The 20,577-nt window shown below is 42.5% G+C and overlaps 1 protein-coding gene across 1 annotated transcript; it reads left to right on the top strand.

The window, feature by feature from the left end:
• Positions 1-1,799: 1,799 nt before the first annotated feature.
• LOC115777959 (uncharacterized) lies at positions 1,800-9,411 on the top strand (the record flags this gene model as incomplete). Its single annotated transcript, XM_030725984.1, has 5 exons — positions 1,800-2,142; positions 5,650-5,982; positions 6,073-6,174; positions 8,922-9,242; positions 9,317-9,411. Coding segments are annotated over 5 exons (1,194 nt in total), but the record flags the coding sequence as incomplete, so codon positions are not given.
• Between the last annotated feature and the right edge of the window lie 11,166 nt (positions 9,412-20,577).

The raw sequence follows: 20,577 nt of genomic DNA, 5'->3' as shown, positions 1-20,577 counted from the left end.
ATATCTCATCAACAAAATTAACACTGTGTACCACAGGCCTTCAAGGTGGCTGTAATTAAACCTCTACTTAAAAAGCCATCACTGACCCAGCTGTCTTAGCTAATTATAGGCCAATCTCCAACCTTCCTTTTCTCTCAAAGATTCTTGAAAGAGTAGTTGTAAAACAGCTAACTGATCATCTGCAGAGGAACGGTTTATTTGAAGAGCTTCAGTCAGGTTTCAGAATTCATCACAGTACAGAAACAGCATTAGTGAAGGTTACAAATGATCTTCTTACAGCCTCTGACAGTGGACTCATCTCTGTGCTTGTCCTGTTGGACCTCAGTGCAGCTTTGATACTGCTGACCATAACATTTTATTACAGAGCATACTATAGGAATTAAGGGTACTAGTAAGTCTGACAAGAAGAATAACATCCACTAATTATCCCTGAAGAACACCACATTGCACCACGTCATTCAGATACTTCCATGAAATGTAGCACACAAAGGTTTTTAGAAAAGTGAGTCGTCTTCTAGAGTAAAAGAAAATAGATGAGAAGACAAATGGCACAGATACCCAAACACAGAAATGGCTTGTATTGCTAACATATCGTCCCCTTAGAATTATAAGTTTCTATCTGTTATGACGTTTTGAGTTCTTTTGTGTAGCTTTCTTTTGTTGTACTTTTCAGGCTGTTTTCTTGGTGTTTTTTTTTTGGTTTCTCTGTTTTTTGTTTGAGTGTGTGGTTTGGTTTCCTTTGTTGTTTCATTTTGTAATATTGCCTTTGTCAAGTTTTCGGTGTTAGGTCTGCATCTGTTATGTTTAGTATTTCCTGGTTTATTTTGGTAGTCCAGTGTTCCCTGTGTTTTCTGTTATGTTTTACTTCCTGTGTTATTAGTCTTATTCTTTTCACCTGTTGTGCTCAGCTGTTTTCCACTCCCCCTTGTTCCATCTGTGTATTTATGTCTCAGTGTTGTTTAGTTCAGTGTTTGGGTCCTCGTCAGTTTTTCCTCTAGATTTTGAGTGTCTAGTTCCTAGTTTGCTGTTTTGTATTTATTGAAATTATAATCAATAAATCGTCTCTCTAACCTTGCTCTCGCCATGTCCTGCACTGGAGTCCTCCCTGCCTTGCCTGCACCCAGCCGTGACACTATCTGCATTCTGACCCGTTTTGAGATATTAAATAATAGAACCTTATAATACCAAGTTAAAGCTTGATTTTGCAGATAGAACCTTTTTGTTTTGTGAGTAAAATGGCCAAAGTTGTATATAATTTAAAAAAAAATCTCTTACATATTATTGATTAAGAATATGACAATAAGTCAACTTCGTCAAAAATGTCAGATAGAACCTTATAATTCTAAGGGGACGATATCTCTTAGCAGTGACACAAAGTCAGCAGAGCTGAAACAAAGCAGTGATGGTGTTGTAAAGTTTATCTGAGACCTCCTCCAGAAATGGTTGTTCTTGTACCAGAAGCACAATAGAAATTCACAATTTGTGTGCATAGTACTATTTTTGTGTTATAATTGTGAAGATATTTTAGTGACACAATTATATTGCATCAGGTAATTTGATTTTAATAAAGCCAAGAAAAGTTACACCTTTCTTTTATTGGAAAAGTTTGTGTAGCTTTGAAGATGGAAACTCATTGAAGGACAGAATACTCATCAAAGTATTCTTTAAGCTGTCTAACAGAGTGCAGCCTTTCACTCTGTTAGACAGCTTAAAGAATACTTTAAGCTGTCTAACAGAGTGCAGCCTTTCACTCAGTTTAAACATGACTGTGTTTCTGTTTGTGTGTCCTCACAGTTTCCCAGCATGCCCTGGCTGTGCTGGTGGAGGTGAATGAGGGGGCGGAGTCTGTCCTGCTGCCCTGTCAGTTCTCAGGTTTTATACCTGAGGAGCCCACAGTGATGTGGACTCGCAGTGATCTGGATCCCAAATCTGTCCACCTGCTCCGAGAAGGAGGAGATGATCTTAGAGGACAAAACCAGCGTTACAGGAGACGCACATCAGTGAGGTCTGATGCTCTGGACTCTGGAGACTTCAGCCTCACTCTGAGGAAACCACAGCTGACTGACAGCGGCAGCTACACCTGCTCCATCAGTGATGGAAGACGAGAAAAGAGACTGACAGACATCCAGCTGCAGGTCAAAGGTCAGCAACAAACCCCAACACCTGCTGTATTTACAGTTGAAAAGTCAGTACTGTAGACAAAGGTCAGAGGTTAAACCTAATCTGTGTTAACATACCTGATGAAAACCACAATGGAAACATCAAAGCAGGAGAAACTGGGATCTTCCTGCTTCCACTTCTGAAGTATTTCCTAAATGAGGAGGATCAGATTCAGAACATTTGACCTCTGTACACACAGTAACACATGTAACTGACTGTGCCTAAAAGAAGCTGCCACAGAGCAACAGCACAAAGTGTGTTGATGTTACACAAACTCAGATTCAGCAAACTCTCCTAACTCAGGACAGATCCAGAGCTTTTAGAAATAGAAGCCAGGAGTCTAGCCAGAAAAAAAATTCAGCCCAGTGTGCATCTGTTTGGGGGGCTGATTAGCATTAGCTTGCTAAATGCCCTGCCAGCTTGCTAATTCAGTGACGGTGAACAGTTAGATATTATGTATGTAATATTCTCTAATAATGGTTGGTCCCACGGGTCCATTGAAAGCACCTGAATCTGATTGGACCATGTGATTTGATTACAATAGGGAGTGTGGACCCCTCTAAACCTGTGTTATGATGCTCTGAAAATATTGTACATGTTTATCTGCATCTATTGTTAATAAACATTCCTTAAGTAACACACCAGTAAGTTATCCTTGTGAGTCTACGAAGACAAGAAACAAGACAAGTTCCTGGGATTTTGTATTTAATAGGAAGTCCAAAATTGTCCTTTGAGCTCCTGTTTTCCTCTACTTCCCCCTCGGTTTCACGCTGGTACTTATTTTGCCCTGCAAAATCAAACGTGAACAGGACTGTCACGAGATGGCATGTGCACATTGTGAACAAAACAGGCCATGTCTGGTGGTCGATTGCCAATTGCGATTAAATAATACCATAGTGCAGTGATCCACCCAGAGAAAAAAAAAATTAGTCTGTTATCGGCAACGGGGTGGAATGTGCAGGATGCACACCCACTTGCTAATTGCAGCGATAGAAGAGTTCCAAAAGCAAACTGCTGAAATTCTCAGCCCGGGGGCAAGACGACCTCAGCTTGGCGCAGTGCCGGGCGATCAACCGCTGGCTAGAACCCTGGAAACAGAAGTTTCATTCATTTAGTTTCAGGTTAGGAACCACTGTCTTATATGTCCATGTCAGTATCAGTATGAGATGTGACTTATAGTGTGTCTCATGTAATGGCATGGTGATACAATAAATGGATCAGATGTCCCTGAACCATTCCTGAGTTATGTTGCGGGCTCAGGCTGCTGGGCTTCCCATGATGCATGAGCTCTTTTCACTCCCCATGTTTTTATGAACCACTGCTGGATGCGATTAACTGTTTTTATTACTATACCATTTCCCTTTATTTATAAAGCACTTTTAAAAACAACAGGGCTGACCAAAATGCTATACAATAACAAATGGAAAAAAAAACAAGAAAGGCCAAAAGGCAAAGAGATACCGAAAAAAAACAAAGGTGTAAGAGTTAAATTTAAAAAAAGAAATAAAGAAGTATTAAAAAAATTTTTTTCTTAAGATTTCAGTCAAAGTCTCACACTGGGTCAAAGGTCAGGGAATAAAAATTTGTTTTTAAATGAGATTTAAAAATGACTCTTTACGTTGTGTCTTTTTTGTTCCTGCTTTTATTCTCTCATCTATAGCTTGTGTTTTTCTCTGTGCTCTCTTTTCTCTCTTTTTCCCATCATCCCCCCATCCAATCAGTAGATACAGTGGGACAAAAAAGTATTTAGTCAGCCGCTGATTGTGCAAGTTCTCCGACATAGAAAGATGAGAGGTCTGTGATTCCCATCATAGGTACACTTGAAGTATGAGAGGCAAAATGAGAAAAACAAAATCCAGGAAATCACACTGTAGGATTTTTAAAGAATTTCTTAATCATGGTGGAAAATAAGTATTTGTTCAATAACAAAAGTTCAACTCAATACTTTGTAACAAAGCCTTTGTTGGCAATGACAGAGGTCAAACATTTCCTGTAAGTCTTCACCAGCTTTGCACACACTGTAGCTGGTATTTTGGCCCATTTTAAAGTAGTCCAACTCAACAGCATCATTAACAGTCTTAGTTTTCTCTGGTGAGAAAATAGACCATGAAACATCTGAAATTTCAGGTTTAAAACCTAGACAAGAGGTGACATGATTTTCTGGCTCTACATTGGCACTTGAAGAGTGTATTATTTAGGCGTGTGTTATTTAAACATGGTTAGAAAAATCATTCGTGGAGGCTGGCTCAAAAACAGTTTGCAGTCTTATTGTCCATTGAATCAGAAAAACTACATAAAGCATTTAGTCTGTGGTGCTCCACAAATGGAATGGGAATTTAAACAAGGAAGCAGAGTACTCAGTGTGGGAAAAGACAGTAGGGCTACCATCAGCAGACAAGGGCCTGGCAGATGGTTCCGGTCTGTGCGTGGAGCACCAGCAGTGAATGCCTAGCTCCCCCTGGAAAGGGGAGGTCGTGAGAACTGCCGCTAGAGTCTCGTTGTAGTTCATCGGCTCCCATGGGTGAGCGATGACTCCAAGGTCCCTTTCCCCAACCAGGACCACCCACGGTGTGCCCCTGAGAAGGTGTCCCAGGAACCGGGACGAGCCACAGATTCCATCCAAACGTCTCGCTCGCAAAACGAAGAGCTGCCCACTGCCGCTCATGCAAGTCTGAGTCTGCTTGTAATGGTCCATATAATGGTCATGCTGTTTTGTCATGGGGAGCTGTGTGGCAGGCAAAGTGGACCCAAAATGAAGGCCTCAGACAGAACTGAAATCCAAATGTGGCTTTATTGAAGCATGACAGAAAACCGTGAACAGCTACACACTGAGGCTGGACAGGTGCCAGAACTAAGCACAAAACAATGGAGCAGGGAGACACACAGCCTGGTAACACTGACAACAAAGGACCAGGGCAAAACAGACAGTATATACACAGGGATTAACAAGGGAACAGGCAACAGGTGGGGAGCACAGGTGCAAGTAATCACAATAGACAGAACCAAAAAGTAAAACTAAACACTGAGCATAAAAGACAAAGCCTGACAAAGTATAACAGGAAATAAGTAAGCACAAGAACAGACATGCAAACTTATCACAACACTGGGAATAAAACATGCAAGACAAGAGGAATGACAGAAGTACAAAACAGACCTAAGAGAACAAGACACAAAATGCTGGGCAAAAGGCCCAGGACCATGACAACCATTCGATCCAAAAGATCCATCAAATATTATCATATCTGATTACAGGACAGGGTCAGAGGTCAGGAATGTTGATCCTCAGCTGGGCTCCAGTTACCTTCAGTGTGACTGCTGCTGCTTCCACAGCTCATATTGTGTTTTTTTTTTTTTTCCATTTTTGGCCACAGTGGCTTTTTCTGACAGCGGAGAGAGACAGGAAATGGGGGAAAGATACAGGGGAAGACACGCGGGCAAATCAGCACCGGGCCGGGACGCGAACCATATTGTGGTTTCTTGTCCTCTCAGACCAGCAGGTGGAGGTGAAGGTGGAGGAAGGCTCAGAGTCTGTCATCCTGCCCTGCAAAACAACACCTGACCTGCCCAAGGACACCAGGGTGGAGTGGACTCGCTCTGACAGAGAACTCATGGTGGTCCATGTGTATTCTAATAGAAGTGACCACCTTAAGAAGCAAGATGATCTTTACAGAGAGCGAACGAAGATGAACAATGACCTACTGGGAACTGGAGACCTCAGTCTGACCCTAAAACAGCCCACACAGAGAGACACAGGAGGATACATCTGCACCATCTACAGGGACAAAGACATCCTGAGACACAAAGTAGTGCTGCAGGTCAAAGGTCAGAGAAGTAGCTAATGGACAGAGGTCAGTCTTCAGATTTGGGTCAGAGTTTAAAAGTCATGGTGTTGTTTCTTATGCTTCTCTACAGAACCATTTCCCTCCTGGGCCATAGCTCTCCTGGTTCTCCTGGTTCTTCTTCTTTTGGTTTCTGGAGGTCTTTTATTTCATTTTAGGCACCATTTCATGCCAGGTGAGTCTCTCCTCCTACATTACCCATAATGCCGATGGTTAGCAAGTGTCCTCTGGGGTCTGTCTCTCACACAAACTTGTTCCAGAAGCTGAAAGAGTTCAGAGTTCAAACAGCTGATACAGAGAGCTGAAGAGAAACTTCCTCCTTCAGACTCAGTCACTGATCAGTGAAACAGCTCCACAACATGACTTTACTAAACAGTGTGTGTGCTTCACTGCACTGATCTGACACACAGCTGTTCTTCTTCTGTGGTGGTAAACAGCAGGCTGCCATGGAAACATGTGCTGACAGGAAGTGTTGCAGCAGCTTCAGTAAATGTTCCTCCTTGAGTTGTGCTCAGTCATGTGGTGGAGAGCTTCAGATGTTCAGAGCAGACACATGAGATCTTCATGGTTTCTGTGCTGATGTGTGTGAGACTGTGGAGGCTCAGTGTGTCTGTTCTTCTGCTCTTCATCAACATGTCTGCAGCTCTTTACAGGACGCTGTGACTAGTTACCAAAGAACGAGTCAGGAACACATCAGGAACAAACTGACACACAATCTGAGACTAGGAGGAGGGGACAGGGAGGTCATGTGACCATCAGACCTGTTGATGATGTCATCATGTTGCACTTAGTTGTCCTGTCAGAACCCTCAAACACATCCTGGTGGGTTTTACTGTCAGTCTGACTCTACCAGCTGCATAGCCTATCTTTCCACAGACAGCCTTCATCGGGGAAGGGGACAAGCAGCAGACCAATGCCTCACCTTCAAACACAGGGCCACTGGATGCCACTAGAGACTGGGAAATGCATGTCGACCTAACCCAGAAATTCACCTTCCCTTTACGAATTGCTGTTACCAGCCTATACCCAGATTAGGTTCTCTGGTCCTTCCGCTGTTGTCATCATTGAGCTGATGGTCCCGTGGGGAGATACCATCGATGAAGCACACAAAAAGGCAAAGCTGCATTATGCCAGCTTGGCAGCTGGAGCAGAGGAACAGGGCTGGAGGGTGAAGATGTGCCCAGTGGAGGGGCTTTGTTGGTAGCTCCACAGCAAGGCTTCTAAAGCAAGTCAGAATCAGCAGTCAGAGCCAGAGGAAGACCATTAGAGAACTGGCCACAGTTGTGGAGACAAGCAGTCTCTGGCTGTGGCTGAGAAGAAAGGAGACAGCACGGGGAGGTAAAGGACCACCCCAGATGACACAAACCCTGGTCTGATGAACTCGTGGTGGGTCTGCCCCAGCTGGGGGTGTACTGTGATAAATGGCAGAAACACCCAATGAGGCTGGGGTACACAATTGATGTGTCATGCTGGAGTAAACATCAGTAAGTGGTCATCATCAAGCTCAACCCAACTCAGAGGTCTATTCACAACCCACTCATAAACAGAGCTGAATCATTAGGGACTGCAACATCTAGTCCTTTAAAATATCTGGTTTAGTTGCTGATGTCCGAGCTCAGTTTGTCTCCGCAGAGATGTTATATTTGTGCAGCTCAGTCTGTAGTTTCATTTACAGATCCACATCAATAAGTGAAGAGGTTCAACTGTTTCAGTAGCTCTCAGTTCACTCACAGTGTATTAATACAGTTCATGTGCTCATTACAGATGTTACAAACAGCAGATGATAAACATCTTTGTCTCTGTTAATAAAGTTGGATCAGTTCAAACAGTTTGTTGCTGTGCACTTGAAAGCAGTGATGAGAGTGTGAAACTGAAGCTTCGATACGTGTCTCAAACCCTGGGCTTAAAGCTCCATAGAACAACTGCTTTGAAGCTTCAGGGCGAAAAAAATGACATGACATATGACGTCCGAAGCAGCACCAGCTTCATTCCTGAACTGAATCACCTGACTGGTTCAGGTGATTTGCTGACACCACCTCATCTTATTACGAGCAAAAATGAGATTCAATCCAAAAACTACGAAGACCCGCAAAGCTTTTCCCAGATCACACACACACACACACACACACACACACACACACACACACACACACACACACACACACACACACACACACACACACACGTGTGTAGCTGTCCCGTCACCCTTCTCCTAACAGCACAACCACAGGAGAGAATCACTGATTTTATATTGAAATTGGTCTAAACTATACACTCAAAATAAAAGCTCAAGCTCTATGTGCATGCGTGTGTGTGTGTGTGTGTGTGTGTGTGTGTGTGTGTGTGTGTGTGTGTGTGTGCGTGTGTGTGTGTGTGTGTGTGTGTGTGTATTGTTATGGCCAACAGTAACCACATGCTTCATGTGATATGGATCCTCTGCTGAAGAAATCTGCTTTCTATCCACAACCTGTTGATCCATACGTGACTGACAGCAGGAAGGAAGCCCTGCAGTATGAGAGAAACTGTCTGAGTCACAGTGTTGTTGCAGTTTACCTGCAGCTGCTGATGAAGTCAAAACTCAGTGTGTTTGTGTTTGGTCCTGATCTGATGAGTTTCCACGTCTCCTTCATGGTGTGATAGTGTCAGAGCTGAATGCACTTGTAGACTTTAAGAAATAGAAGCAGCTCTGATTGTAGTGCTCCAATAAATCCAAGAAGTTATGAATTCACACATGAACATTTTCCTGCAGCGTTCCTCTCGGCCTTGTTTGCAGCTCCACTGTTTTTGCTGGAATCATTATTGATCTCCATGAGCTGTTTCTGCCTGAAGTAGGCACCACTCCATTGCATCAGTCACATGATGCTGCTCTGTGAGCACCAATCACACTTTGTACAGCTCATGTTGTGTTTGTTGTCCTCTCAGACTGTCAGGTGAAGGTGGAGGAGGGGGCGGAGTCTGTCCAGCTGCCCTTCAAAACCACAGAAAACCTGCCTGAAGATGCTGAAGTGCAGTGGGTACGCTATAACCTAAAGAAGACAGTCCATGTATCTAAGAAAGACTCTGACCAGCCTGACAAACAGCACCAGGATTACAGAGACCAAACAACGATGAATGAAGACCTGCTGAGAACTGGAGACCTCAGTCTGACCCTGAAACAGCCCACAGAGAGAGACAGTGGAGAATACAGATGTGTCGTCTATGGAATGATCTGGAGAGGGAAAACAGTGCTGCTCAAAGTCAAAGGTTTGTTTGTTTGTTCATTTGTTTGTTTGTTTGTTTGTTTGTTTGTGAGTGACTATCTTGTGCTTCCTCTGCAGGGAGAGTTCAGGTCCAGGATCAAACAGAGGACATCTGGAACAAAAGCCGCTCCACTGATCCAACTCTTCTATCAGCTGAGGGCTGTACAGTATGAAGTGAGATTTATGGATTAGTGAGTTGTGATGAGCTTAAACTCCAAGTTTTCTGTCATAGAAGTGTATATCTATTTACCTCCATGGTAACTTATGTTGAACACACAACTTGATCAGGATCAGGTTGTGTTCAGAGTTTCAGTTTCAAATCAGATAGAAGTGCCACGTTTTTACTGTGTCTTTTATTTCCAGCATGTGCTGTAGATTCTCTGCTACAGGAACATGTTTCTGTGTGCAGCTCGTTAAGCCGTACCTGACTAAGACCACTGAATGAAACACAAACTGTTTCGTATTGTCACTGAATGTGTTCGTATTCATTTGGTTGTTCTACTTGATTCTAATCTGCTGCTGTTCAACCAAATTATTGTGAATAAAAGCTTTTCTCAGATGTTAAAAGTATCGAGTCTGTTTGAAAATGTAAGAAGTAGAAAGTACAGATACTTGTGTAAAAATGTAGGGAGTAAAAGTAAAAAGTAGTCAGAAAAATAAATACTCAAGTAAAGTACAGATAAGCTTTGATTTAAGACTGTTTCACATCCCTTCAGACTTGTTTTTAATTACTTCAATTAAATCAAAGATTCAGCTTCAGTCGCTTTATTTTGAAAAGAAAAATAATTGAAAACTGCCAATTGCTAACAGTCTGTTTGCAGTCATGAAGTTATTTCCAACCATGTAAACCAAATACATGAAATTCTTTTTAATTGTGAAATTATGATTAGTATTTTTTAATCAATTAAATAATTGATTCTTAAATAATTCTTTAAGCTTTTCAAATCGGGACGTGAAATACAATTAATTTATCACTTTACCAAGGAGCATGTAGTCTTTTTAGCTCCAATATTCTCCTTTATAGTCTTCCTGTGTGTCAGTAAAACCCTCTCTGAGCTACTGGGTTCATCATTACGTTTGTTCAGTAACTTTCTCCTGGTAACCCATAAAAAGATACATTTACCATCAACAAACATTACATCCAACTAAAGAAATTAGTGCAACAAAAAAATGTAAAGTGCTTCCTTATATTATTGTGAACTTAATTCTTATTTGGTAAAACCATATCTTAACAGAAATAACATTTTCAGGGCTTTTAAACCGAAAGAAATCTACCCACGATTTAGCACTAGCACACTGCTAATTTTAGCATGACGCTAGCATGCTTTCTTCAGCAAGCACACGGTCTTCGCTCACCAAGATGAGGTATTGATAAGGACACTGCAATGGACAGCCACACGGTCTCTCTAGCTCATGCACCCATCAACTTAACATAACAGATATTTCAGATTAGCTTCTGGAAAGTGCAATTACATGTTTAGAATACTTTTCTGCATTAAAACTCACCAAGACAAAGTTCAGCACAGTGTGACTACAGCCTGCCTACTTCATTTTCAAAGTGCAGCATATAGAAAAACCAGAAATAAAGTTTCAAAATAAAAGAGCGCAAGTGTATTATTATAAATAAAAGAATAGTAAAAAGGTTTACACAAACACCCCTCAATGATACACCTTAGTTTTGCAGAAAATACCTTTTGTTCTGAAGCATCTTTGCATTCTTTGAGAGGCACAAATTATGACCTAATATGATATCACGTTCAGTTTACAAATAAAGATTGATGAATGTGTGTGTTGTGTTAGGGGTGCTTGTTTAACTGTGACAGGGGGTGATTTTGTGCAAAGGGGACACTTAATAATTTCACTGAAGCACATTATTTGTTCAACAAACTACTCGGATACAAACAAAGACTAATTGTTTGTCTGCTGCTGTCTGCTCATCAGTGTGTTTTTGTATTTGTACTCCTTGGCCCCTTTTGTTTGTGTAATAATAATAATGCATTTAATCTATTAAGCACTTTACAAAGGTTGGAACTGGCTGCAGTTTTGTTTTACTTTTCAATCATAAAATTTTATTGTATGCAGTAAAACCAGGATCTATAATTTTAGTAAACAGTGTCACTGTAATGAAGTAGATCAGTGTCTGTTGCTGTTTCTTATTTTAATTTGTTAACTTTGTTTATTTTTTTGTCTTAAAAATTGTCATTAACAATACTTAAAGTGATAAAAATGCTTTTACATTCATAAACCTGCAGATGTTATATCTCCATGTCAGGATCTGGTTGTTGTAGACATTTATCATCACAGTAACAGAGTTACAAACATCAGCAGCTGTAAACACTCATAAAAACATTAGAAATACAGACGCTGGTTTGATGCTGCACCCTAACATACGTGGATTATTGAACATTTATAATTATCAGAGAAAGTTACGTTATTTTTGGCGTCTGTCAGTTTCCCAGTATATATTAGTGCATATTTGAATGTGTGAATGAGACAAAAGGCACTTTATGCAGTTCAGTCCAGTGACTTGGATTAGTTTGCAGATCATCCAATATGGGGGACACACTGACGTATCACAGCAACAGGCCGACCCGCCCAATGTGGCGTCTACGTGTATATGTTACCTTCCATCAGGACGTTGAACGCATGGGCAAGAGATTGGAAGCAAAAGTCATCTTTAATTCATAACTCTGTGGTTACTGTTGTCTGTAACGATGCCCAAACTGTACCAGCATGAATGAATGAACCTGGCTGACTGTCTGTCTCTCACAGCCTCACTCATTCAGCCAACTCCTGCAGAAACACAGTTATTTCATCATGTTTTATTCAAACTAACACTCTTTACAGTCTGATTGACCTGTTGTTGACTCGAAAGGAGAAGTCACGCAGAGCTAAGGCTTAGAAAGCTGTAAACAAGTCCTTATTTGGATTATTGTATGGATACATTCATTTGATCATGTACTCGTTCATGGAGGAAGGAACTTCCTCTTTATAGAGCATACAGCTTGTTAAGCAGAAGTGCCATGCTGAGCCTTGTTGTTGTTTACCTGTGACTGCTCTGACTTACAAGCCTTAATAAAGATTGCATTCAGATTGTCTCTCTGCTGGTTCACTGATTAAAGAAAACTAAACTTTTCCATCATTCATTTGATCTTCTAGCTGCTCTGTGTGCACAGTTTGGGTGGAAAATGTCACAAAGCTGAAAACAGGCTCGTTTGTCTGAACTCACAAAAAGCTGATTCACACTCTGGGTCAGTGCATGACCCCAGGATCCTCCCCCACCACAGCCCACTGCACAGCAGTCCTGCTGCCCTCCTGTAGGACATTTTATCCTCTCAGATGGAGGGAACAGTGCCTCCATGGTCCACACCCTCTCATCGCTCCCTACGAAAGGCCAGTACTGCACCATTTAATCTGTAAACACTGGAGGCTGGTGTTGCCAGAAACTGATTGCAGGAATGTTCTTTATGACTCAAAATGATCTGATATCATTCGTGAGAGATAACAATTAAGATATTCTTGACAGATTATAGGTCAGCAATTCATTTTCAACAATACCGGCAATCATTTTTTGTCAAATACTGGAAATCACATTGTAGCACAAGACCGATTATTCAGATGACAAATCGCTCCACTGTGTACAGTGTGGTCATTTTGCATACATGCAGTGCAGTACACATTCAAGTTCAAATATTTGTATTGCACCCAATAAATTCTAATATACTGTATAGGTATATCTGTTTATTGTTGCACCCCCACCTCCAGTGTTTAGATGGACTGAACAGCTTCTGAGGCACAATCCACCATCACAACAGTCCACTGACAGCTCCATCCACACTCTAACATCACTGCTGACTGCAGACTGAAGCCTCTGAGCAGCTGCAGGTCCTCTCAGTCAGTGTGAGGAAACTGACCTGAAGAAGATGATCGTTGTCCCTTTGGAGACAACAGAGCTGCAGAGGTGCTGCAGACACACTGAGGACAAACAGGAGTGTGTACCCTTGGGTGGCTGTAGCTCTGGAGGTAGAGTAGGTCACCTATTAACTGGAAGGTTGGCAGTTCAATTCCTGGCTGCTCCAGGCTGCTTGCCAAAGTATGCTTAAGTTGCCCAAGTTGCTCTCCGATGCAAGGGTTGGAGTATGAATGTTAGACAATAAAAGCACTTAGATAGATATGGAAGTGCTTGGGTGAATGTAAACGTGCTGTATGTGAACTAGTCCATTTACCATGATGTGTTTACTGTGACCACAGGGAGACAGCCTGAAATTACAGGAGTGTGTGACAGGCTCAAGCTTCAATCACCAACCTAGTCCTATAAACACTGACACACACAAACAGAATGAAGCTTCCTGCATGTGTTATTGTGTATCTGCTGTATATGAAGTAATGCTCACACACAGTGAGCTGCTGTAAATGATCCTCATGTGACCGGCCTTGAGCTCAAAAGCTGAGCTTTGTGTGGAACTGGAGCACTCAGCAGTCACACTGTGAGGAGCATGAACCTCCTCAGAGCTGATCTCTGCTGGATTTCCACACGCTCAACAAACATGGTTACCACATGTGAGCACAGTTAAAGGTTCAGTTCACTTAAATAGCTCTGAATGTTTTGGCTGTCATGTGAGAAGAAGCTGAACTAACAGACTGAATCTGAAGAGGCAGGTATGACTGAGGTCAAAGGTCAAAGTGTTTGTGTGTGTCTGTGTGTGTGAGAGACAGAAAGAACTGGATGAAAGTGAGTGATGAAGCAGCCGAAGTCCACAGAAGAACTCTGAAAGACCTTCAGAAAGCTGGAGAACTGCTGCTGATGAGCACTTTAGAGTGTGCAGTAAGTCTGGCTCCTTGAAGCAGAGTAAAAAGATCTTTTTCTAAAACAGCTGTAGTGACTGGATCCACCACTTTACAGGCCAGTACTGAGGGGCTGCTATGCTGTGTGATTGCTTGGTTAACTCTTCTCAGTGGGTTAAAAAATGAGCGCCATCCATGACATCCATGCAGTGAAGGTCATCTCATCTATTTCATATTAGTGTCCATAACAAATGAGGACTTAATAGCTCGACACAAACAACTTGCATGCAACTAAAAGATGCTGGCCACATGTGACAGTCATAAAACTGTGTGCTTCTCTCCAGCCAGCAGCACACCGGACCGTCATTATTCCCTAACCCATATAAACTGTCACCTCTTACCGCCCCCTAGTGTGCGACACTCAAAACAACATTCAAATAATGAAAATCAAAATAAAGGACAAGAACAGCTGCAGATTTGTTTTGGTTCATTAGTGTCACAAGAAGGACATGATGTGACTGACAGCCTGTTAGGTATTAATAGCTGCTTCCTGAATTCCCCTTTGGAACGCCACAGATACGGGAAGCGTGAGAAATCCACAACTTGTGACAATAAAATAAGATTATTTTTAACCTGCATTGCATATTGGTGTCCTCTCGTCTGATTGAGCTTATTTACAGGAGAAACAAGGCTACATGGGCCCAGAAAGAACACTGACAGCTGAGGAACATGAGGACATTAGAAAGTTGCTTTCTATTAGGCTGCAGCAGAAAAATATCCCGGACACTCAGGGTTCCCACTACCCTGTGAAATCGGACTTCATTAAAAGTAGTTTTAATTTCAATTTCCTGTCTCTCTTCATTGTCCACTAGCTAAAAATTATTTAAGTGGCTATGCTTTAGAAGTGACCGTAAGAAAAGTGTGTCTCTTTCCTGATAGACTGAGGAAACGTTATCCGATCATGATGTCATCGTGATGACGTTCTCGGTCATCCTCTTCCTCCTCATCCACCACCTCTCACACATATTCTTCCTTCTCTCTGTATGTGTCTGTCCATTGTAGATGCATATTACAGTATTTATGAACTGCTAACTCACATTTATTATTTTCCCAAAACCTTAAACACAAATCCAAAAACTCCAGCTAATTCCCCCAAATCCCAGACTTTCCTGTCAAAATCAAACCATCACTGCAAAAATCAGTGATCTGTGTGCAAAACCAAACACTGTGGTCAGATCACACACAACAAGTAATAAATCCATTCACAGAGACCGTCTGTTACACACTACATCAAATAATGTAAGACACAGCAGCATCCAGGACATGTAGTCAACAGGAAGTGTTTTTTCCAGGTGTGGACAGTGAAACACTGCTACAGAGAGACATGATGGTGCTGAATGTAGACAAAAAAGAAATAAAAACCAAAACAAATGAAAAGCACAGCAGTCTACAACAGATTCAGTCTGCACCATCATGTTTGTATGTGGTCTGGCCAGAGGACCTCATCCACGTCACATCCAACGGGGGAAACCCCTCTGTGCTGAATCCAGCCTTGACAGGACTCTGCAGTAACATCGTCACATGCCTGTTTCATCGCCTCCAGTATTTTCTCCCTGGTGTAGGAAGAAAACACCTTCCACCTCCACGCAGAGAAAACCCCTCTGCATGACTGAGGAGGGGGCTGTAAGGTGGATGAACCCGTTCATGTAGCGCTGGTTGTTGGTGAACCACTCACGTATCTGGACGGCACAGTGAGAGTTCACATTGTCCCAAACTATGACGTATACAGGAGGCACTGCCTGCTGATCCAGCTGTTCACATGCAGCTATGTGATCCTCTAGACCCCCCAGGAATGTGAGGAGGTGTCCGGTGTTGTATGGCCCCAAGTTAGCATGATGGCGGAGGACCCTCCCAGTTACCAATGGCTGCACAGAGGGTGACATCACCACCTCACTGCCCAGAGACTCCCATATGATGCATGAAAAGGGAGCTCCTGCCACCTGCATGTGGTCATTGGTCAATCCTGGGAAAGGGGAGGGCATGAAGGTATACTGCCAGTGGACACTGCACTGTAATGAACATCACAGTACCTGCAGTGTGGCACACTGTGTGTACAGCATGAACAGTGAATGTCCTGATGATGCTGCCACAGAGAATCTGCTCAGATTGGATTGGACCCTTCATCCTGCTTCCCTCATGGTCATCCTGTGGACGAGGACATGGTTGTTTTCTCTGTGGTCCTCGTCCTCTTCCTCCCATGCCTCTCTGTGAGTGTCTGTCCATTGAAGATGCAAGTAGTAATGTGATGCACTTCAGACCAATACTACCCCCACCTGCTGCAACATCAGTACCAGCCACCATCCGCACATGCTGCATCAGCACCCATTACGTGAGCGCTGGTTGTGGGTGTCCTCGTGCACATGCTCAGCCATGTCTCGTCCTAGTGGGTTGTGGTTTTAGGTGTGATGGGACATAAGGAAATGGCCTACGCTTATTTCTTCAGCCACCATCACTGCTGCATCTTCACCGACCTTTGAAACTCAGACAGGAGCTGTGACAGCCATCGACCCGCTTCCCAACTTGTCAGCCTCCAGCTCTTTTGCAGCCAACGCCGATTTCATAAGTACGCCACCAGATGAGCAACCCAATGTACCGGAGCACAATAAGAGATGCTGAGAGACTGAGTTTAAATTAGAATGCAAACCCATAGTGGATAGGTGTATACAATTTACTGGTGTGAAAGTAATGATGTGTGTTTTTTCTAGCCAGAAGGAAAGATTTGAGAGGTTAATCTTTTTATTCAGTGGACAGCTCAGATTTTGAGTATATTAGAAAATGTCTTTGTTTTGATGATATTACACATGCTAGGAAGACTTCTAGGCATTCTCACACGTGTAGCCCGAAAATCAGTCAGACTGCTAGAAAATAAAAATGGTGTGTCTGTGCGTATTACAACAAATGTTTGGTTACATAAACAAATAATAATAAATCCGATGTTCCCTTTTTTTCAGACATTGATACATGCAATGAGGGTTCGTGTGTCTCATCCCCACCACATGTACAGACCTCGCCTAACTCCACTTCTTCTTCTCCACCTCCTGCATCTCAACAATTACCTGATGAGGAGCTGACGGAGCATAAAGGCCTTTAAGCTCGCCACACTACGCCTATTATCTAAAGTCCTGCAGAGCTACCATGCAGAGATATGGTGTGGCGGATGTCAAGACACCCGACCGGACTACGATCATCACAGGTGGTTGTATCACGCGTCTAATTATTTCTACCGCAATCGTTTCATTCCAGCCATCCGACTCTTCTTGTGGTCCGTCAGCCTGTGGGACGCAGGGGAGGACATCACTAACACTGTAGACCAGGGGTGGGCAACTCCAGGCCTTGAGGGCCGGTGTCCTGCAGGATTTAGATGTGTCCCTGATCCAACAAATAATGTGATTTCGCGAGCGCAGGTGTTCCTTCCTCGCAAGTAAATTCAACAACTCGCGTGCGTAGAGCTCAGCAGCTGCGCACACAAAGAAGTATCATGCACACAAGTGTCTGCCGTGCGCCCGTATTGCTGCAGGTTCACGTATTCGTGAGGAAACTTTCCGCCCACAGAACTGAATTCTACGCTCTGACTTTTGACCTCCTGGGCAGTGCCTGTGGAGCCTAATGTGATTGGTCACTTTGATGGAAGGTTCAGGTTACTGTGTTAGACCGAGTTACACCGCGGCAGCAACATCAGAGCTGTTTTAAACCAGATTTGCTCAAAATCTGGAGAAGTTTCCAAATTAACTATCAGTAGTTATTGTTTTTTATCAAGTGACTTATTGCATAATGCCATCCTTTTAATGTGATTATAAAATGTGAAATAATTTTGAGCATGTATGTATTTGTATAAATATGTATCCCAGTGTTAATGTGCTGGAAAATCCTGAAAAAGGTGCTTGAATTTGAACTGTTTCTCTGCCTCTTTCAGCACTCTCCTTGAAGGAGAGCAGGTTTTGTGCGTTTTTCGGGCTTTTCTCAGCGAGATAAGGACATTCTGAGGTTTTGTGTGTAATTTCAAACACTTCATTCAAATTGCTTGTTTGAACTCATAAAAAGCTGATTCACACTCTGGGGTGGTGCATGACTGCAGGGCCCTCCACCAACACAGCCCACTGCACAGGCAGTCCTGCTTTACTCGTCATGGTAAAAACTCCCTGGAGTGTCTCCAGGTTGTTCAGGTTGTTCTTCCAGGTACTCTCATGTCACACTGTTACTGATCCAGCTGCACTGGCTCCCCATTAAATTAACTTTAAGATTCTGGTCCTGACTTATAAAGCTCTTAATGCACAAGCACCAGCTTACATCAGTGAACTTTTACATCCATACATCCCCACCAGGTCTCTGAGGTCATGTGATCAGGGCCTACTGGTCTTACATCACACAAGGCTGAAAACTAAAGGAGTCAGAGCTTTTGCTGCAGTAGCTCCCTGAATCTCAAACTCTCTCCCTTTGTGCTTGACAGCTGTGGATTCAATGGTGTCTTTTAAAAAGCAGCTAAAAACTCATCTTTTTAGACTTGAGTTTGGTTAGGTGCCCCCCCCGCCCCCCACTTTTGTTCTACTGTTGTGAAGCACTTTGTGATTTGTGTCTTGAGAGGTGCTATATAAATAAAATTTTACTTTACTTTACTTACAGCTACAAACACAGAAAATGGTGCTGCCCACTACAGTGTGGGGTCCACAGGGACTCAGTGGATTCATTTTCCTGACACGATCTGCATTCTTTAATTAAAATGTCTCATGCTCCAAAAATGTTTAATTATTTCTGCCATTACTGGATAAAAATGAGAAATGAGATTTATAGAAAAACTGCTTTAATGTTTCCAGTTTAACCATTTTAATCTGATCTGATTTCTCGAGGTGCATGTCAGGTTAGGTTCAGAGAGGATTTTCAGTTATACACAAAGGATCAATGCAGAACTCTAAATCAGGACTTATTAGATCGATAGAATGATAATTTTTGCATATAATCCAGAAAAGTTACATTTATATATCAAGCATTTAATGTGTCCCAGAGTGACGTCTCCTTCCAATAATGTGTTTGCAGAAATCACATAAAAAACATACACAACAAAAACATGATCCAGATTTTTAACAATCAGCTGCTAAAAGCATTTCCTACATTTGAATATCAGTTTTTAATGCAACAATAGGAAGTGACATCATCTTGCTGGGAACTGTAGTAATTTTATTATTGAAGGCCTCTCATAGCTCTACTGGTGCTGAAAACGAATGTTTGACTATGGCTTTCTGCATACAAGTAGGGCTGCAACTATCAATTATTTTAGTGATCAAGTATTCAGTTGATTACTCTGTCAATTAATCAAGTAATTGGATAAGAAATAATTTTTCATTTTAACAATTCATCAGCATATTTTAACTTCCGTACTGCAGATGTTTCTCTGTGTGAAACAAACAGGGTGTATGGAGCAGCTACAAAGTTCTCTTTTCTTCATGCTGCTGATCAGGTGGTTGAAGAAGGACCTCCAGCTGTTTCCCAGTAAAGGTTTTAAGGTGGTTACAGGAACAAGAGCTCCTTTCACTCCACCTGAGCTCACCCTCTCAGTAACAGCTCCACCTCTTTGCGCTTGCTGCGGGTGTGCAGACAGACTGCGGTAAAACAGCTGCTGCTGTGTTTTTGTTGAAAAACTGGGGGCTGTATGAGCTCAATGCTGTAATGCTTTTTATTCACAGGCATCCTCCAAATTACGTTTCTGCTGCAGCTCTATTTTTAGTCACTAATCAGGGACTAAAGATAAAAAAATACATTTTGACGGATCCCCTCTGTACTGAAGGGGGTGGGGGGCTGCTAGTGCTAATGGCAGCCCCCCTTTCCCCAGTACACTGTGGTTATAGGTCTGTTCTGGTGGTTACAGCTGACATACAGAAAAAATAACAGCTGACATCCTCTGCACAACACACGCGCACACATTCAAACACGCGCACTCACAGCACAGAGAAGTGGGGGCGTGGAAAAACATCTCAGCGATCCACTCGTGTTAAAGGGTCTTTTTTTGTTTGTTTTTTTTCTAAATGACGGAAATCAGTTACAGCGATGGAGAACTAATGTGGAGGAAATGCTCCGCTTACACAGAGACACCTGAGCTGCAGAGTTGAAACGAAACTTCAAAGCAACAAATTTGTGTCGGGGATTTTTAATAATCAAATTGCGTTACTCCAAGAATCGTTGCAGCCCTAAAACTTGCATTAAATTTTTAGTTTGTGTATCAACATACATGAAGGTTGGTATTTACCTTTCATGCTGGGATTTTTTTGTTGAATCTGAAGCCTGAAATTTTCCTTTGATCTTCATTTTCCCTCTTACTTCTCTTCGTGTTCATGCCGGTTGTTATTTCGATTTATGCAGCATACGCATGACCATAGTGAATGTGAAACGTACACATTGTGAATGAAACTGTCCGTGCTCTGTGGTAGATTGCAAACTGCGGTGAAATGATACAGGTGTAAGCAGCGATAATAGCAGCGACCTAGCCGGGGCGGAGTCTGCGA

The sequence above is a fragment of the Archocentrus centrarchus genome, unplaced genomic scaffold (assembly GCF_007364275.1).
Source record: "Archocentrus centrarchus isolate MPI-CPG fArcCen1 unplaced genomic scaffold, fArcCen1 scaffold_89_ctg1, whole genome shotgun sequence".
Taxonomy (NCBI): domain Eukaryota; kingdom Metazoa; phylum Chordata; class Actinopteri; order Cichliformes; family Cichlidae; genus Archocentrus; species Archocentrus centrarchus.
The sequence above is the reverse complement of the archived record's forward strand: the minus strand, read 5'-3'. Positions and strand labels throughout refer to the sequence as shown.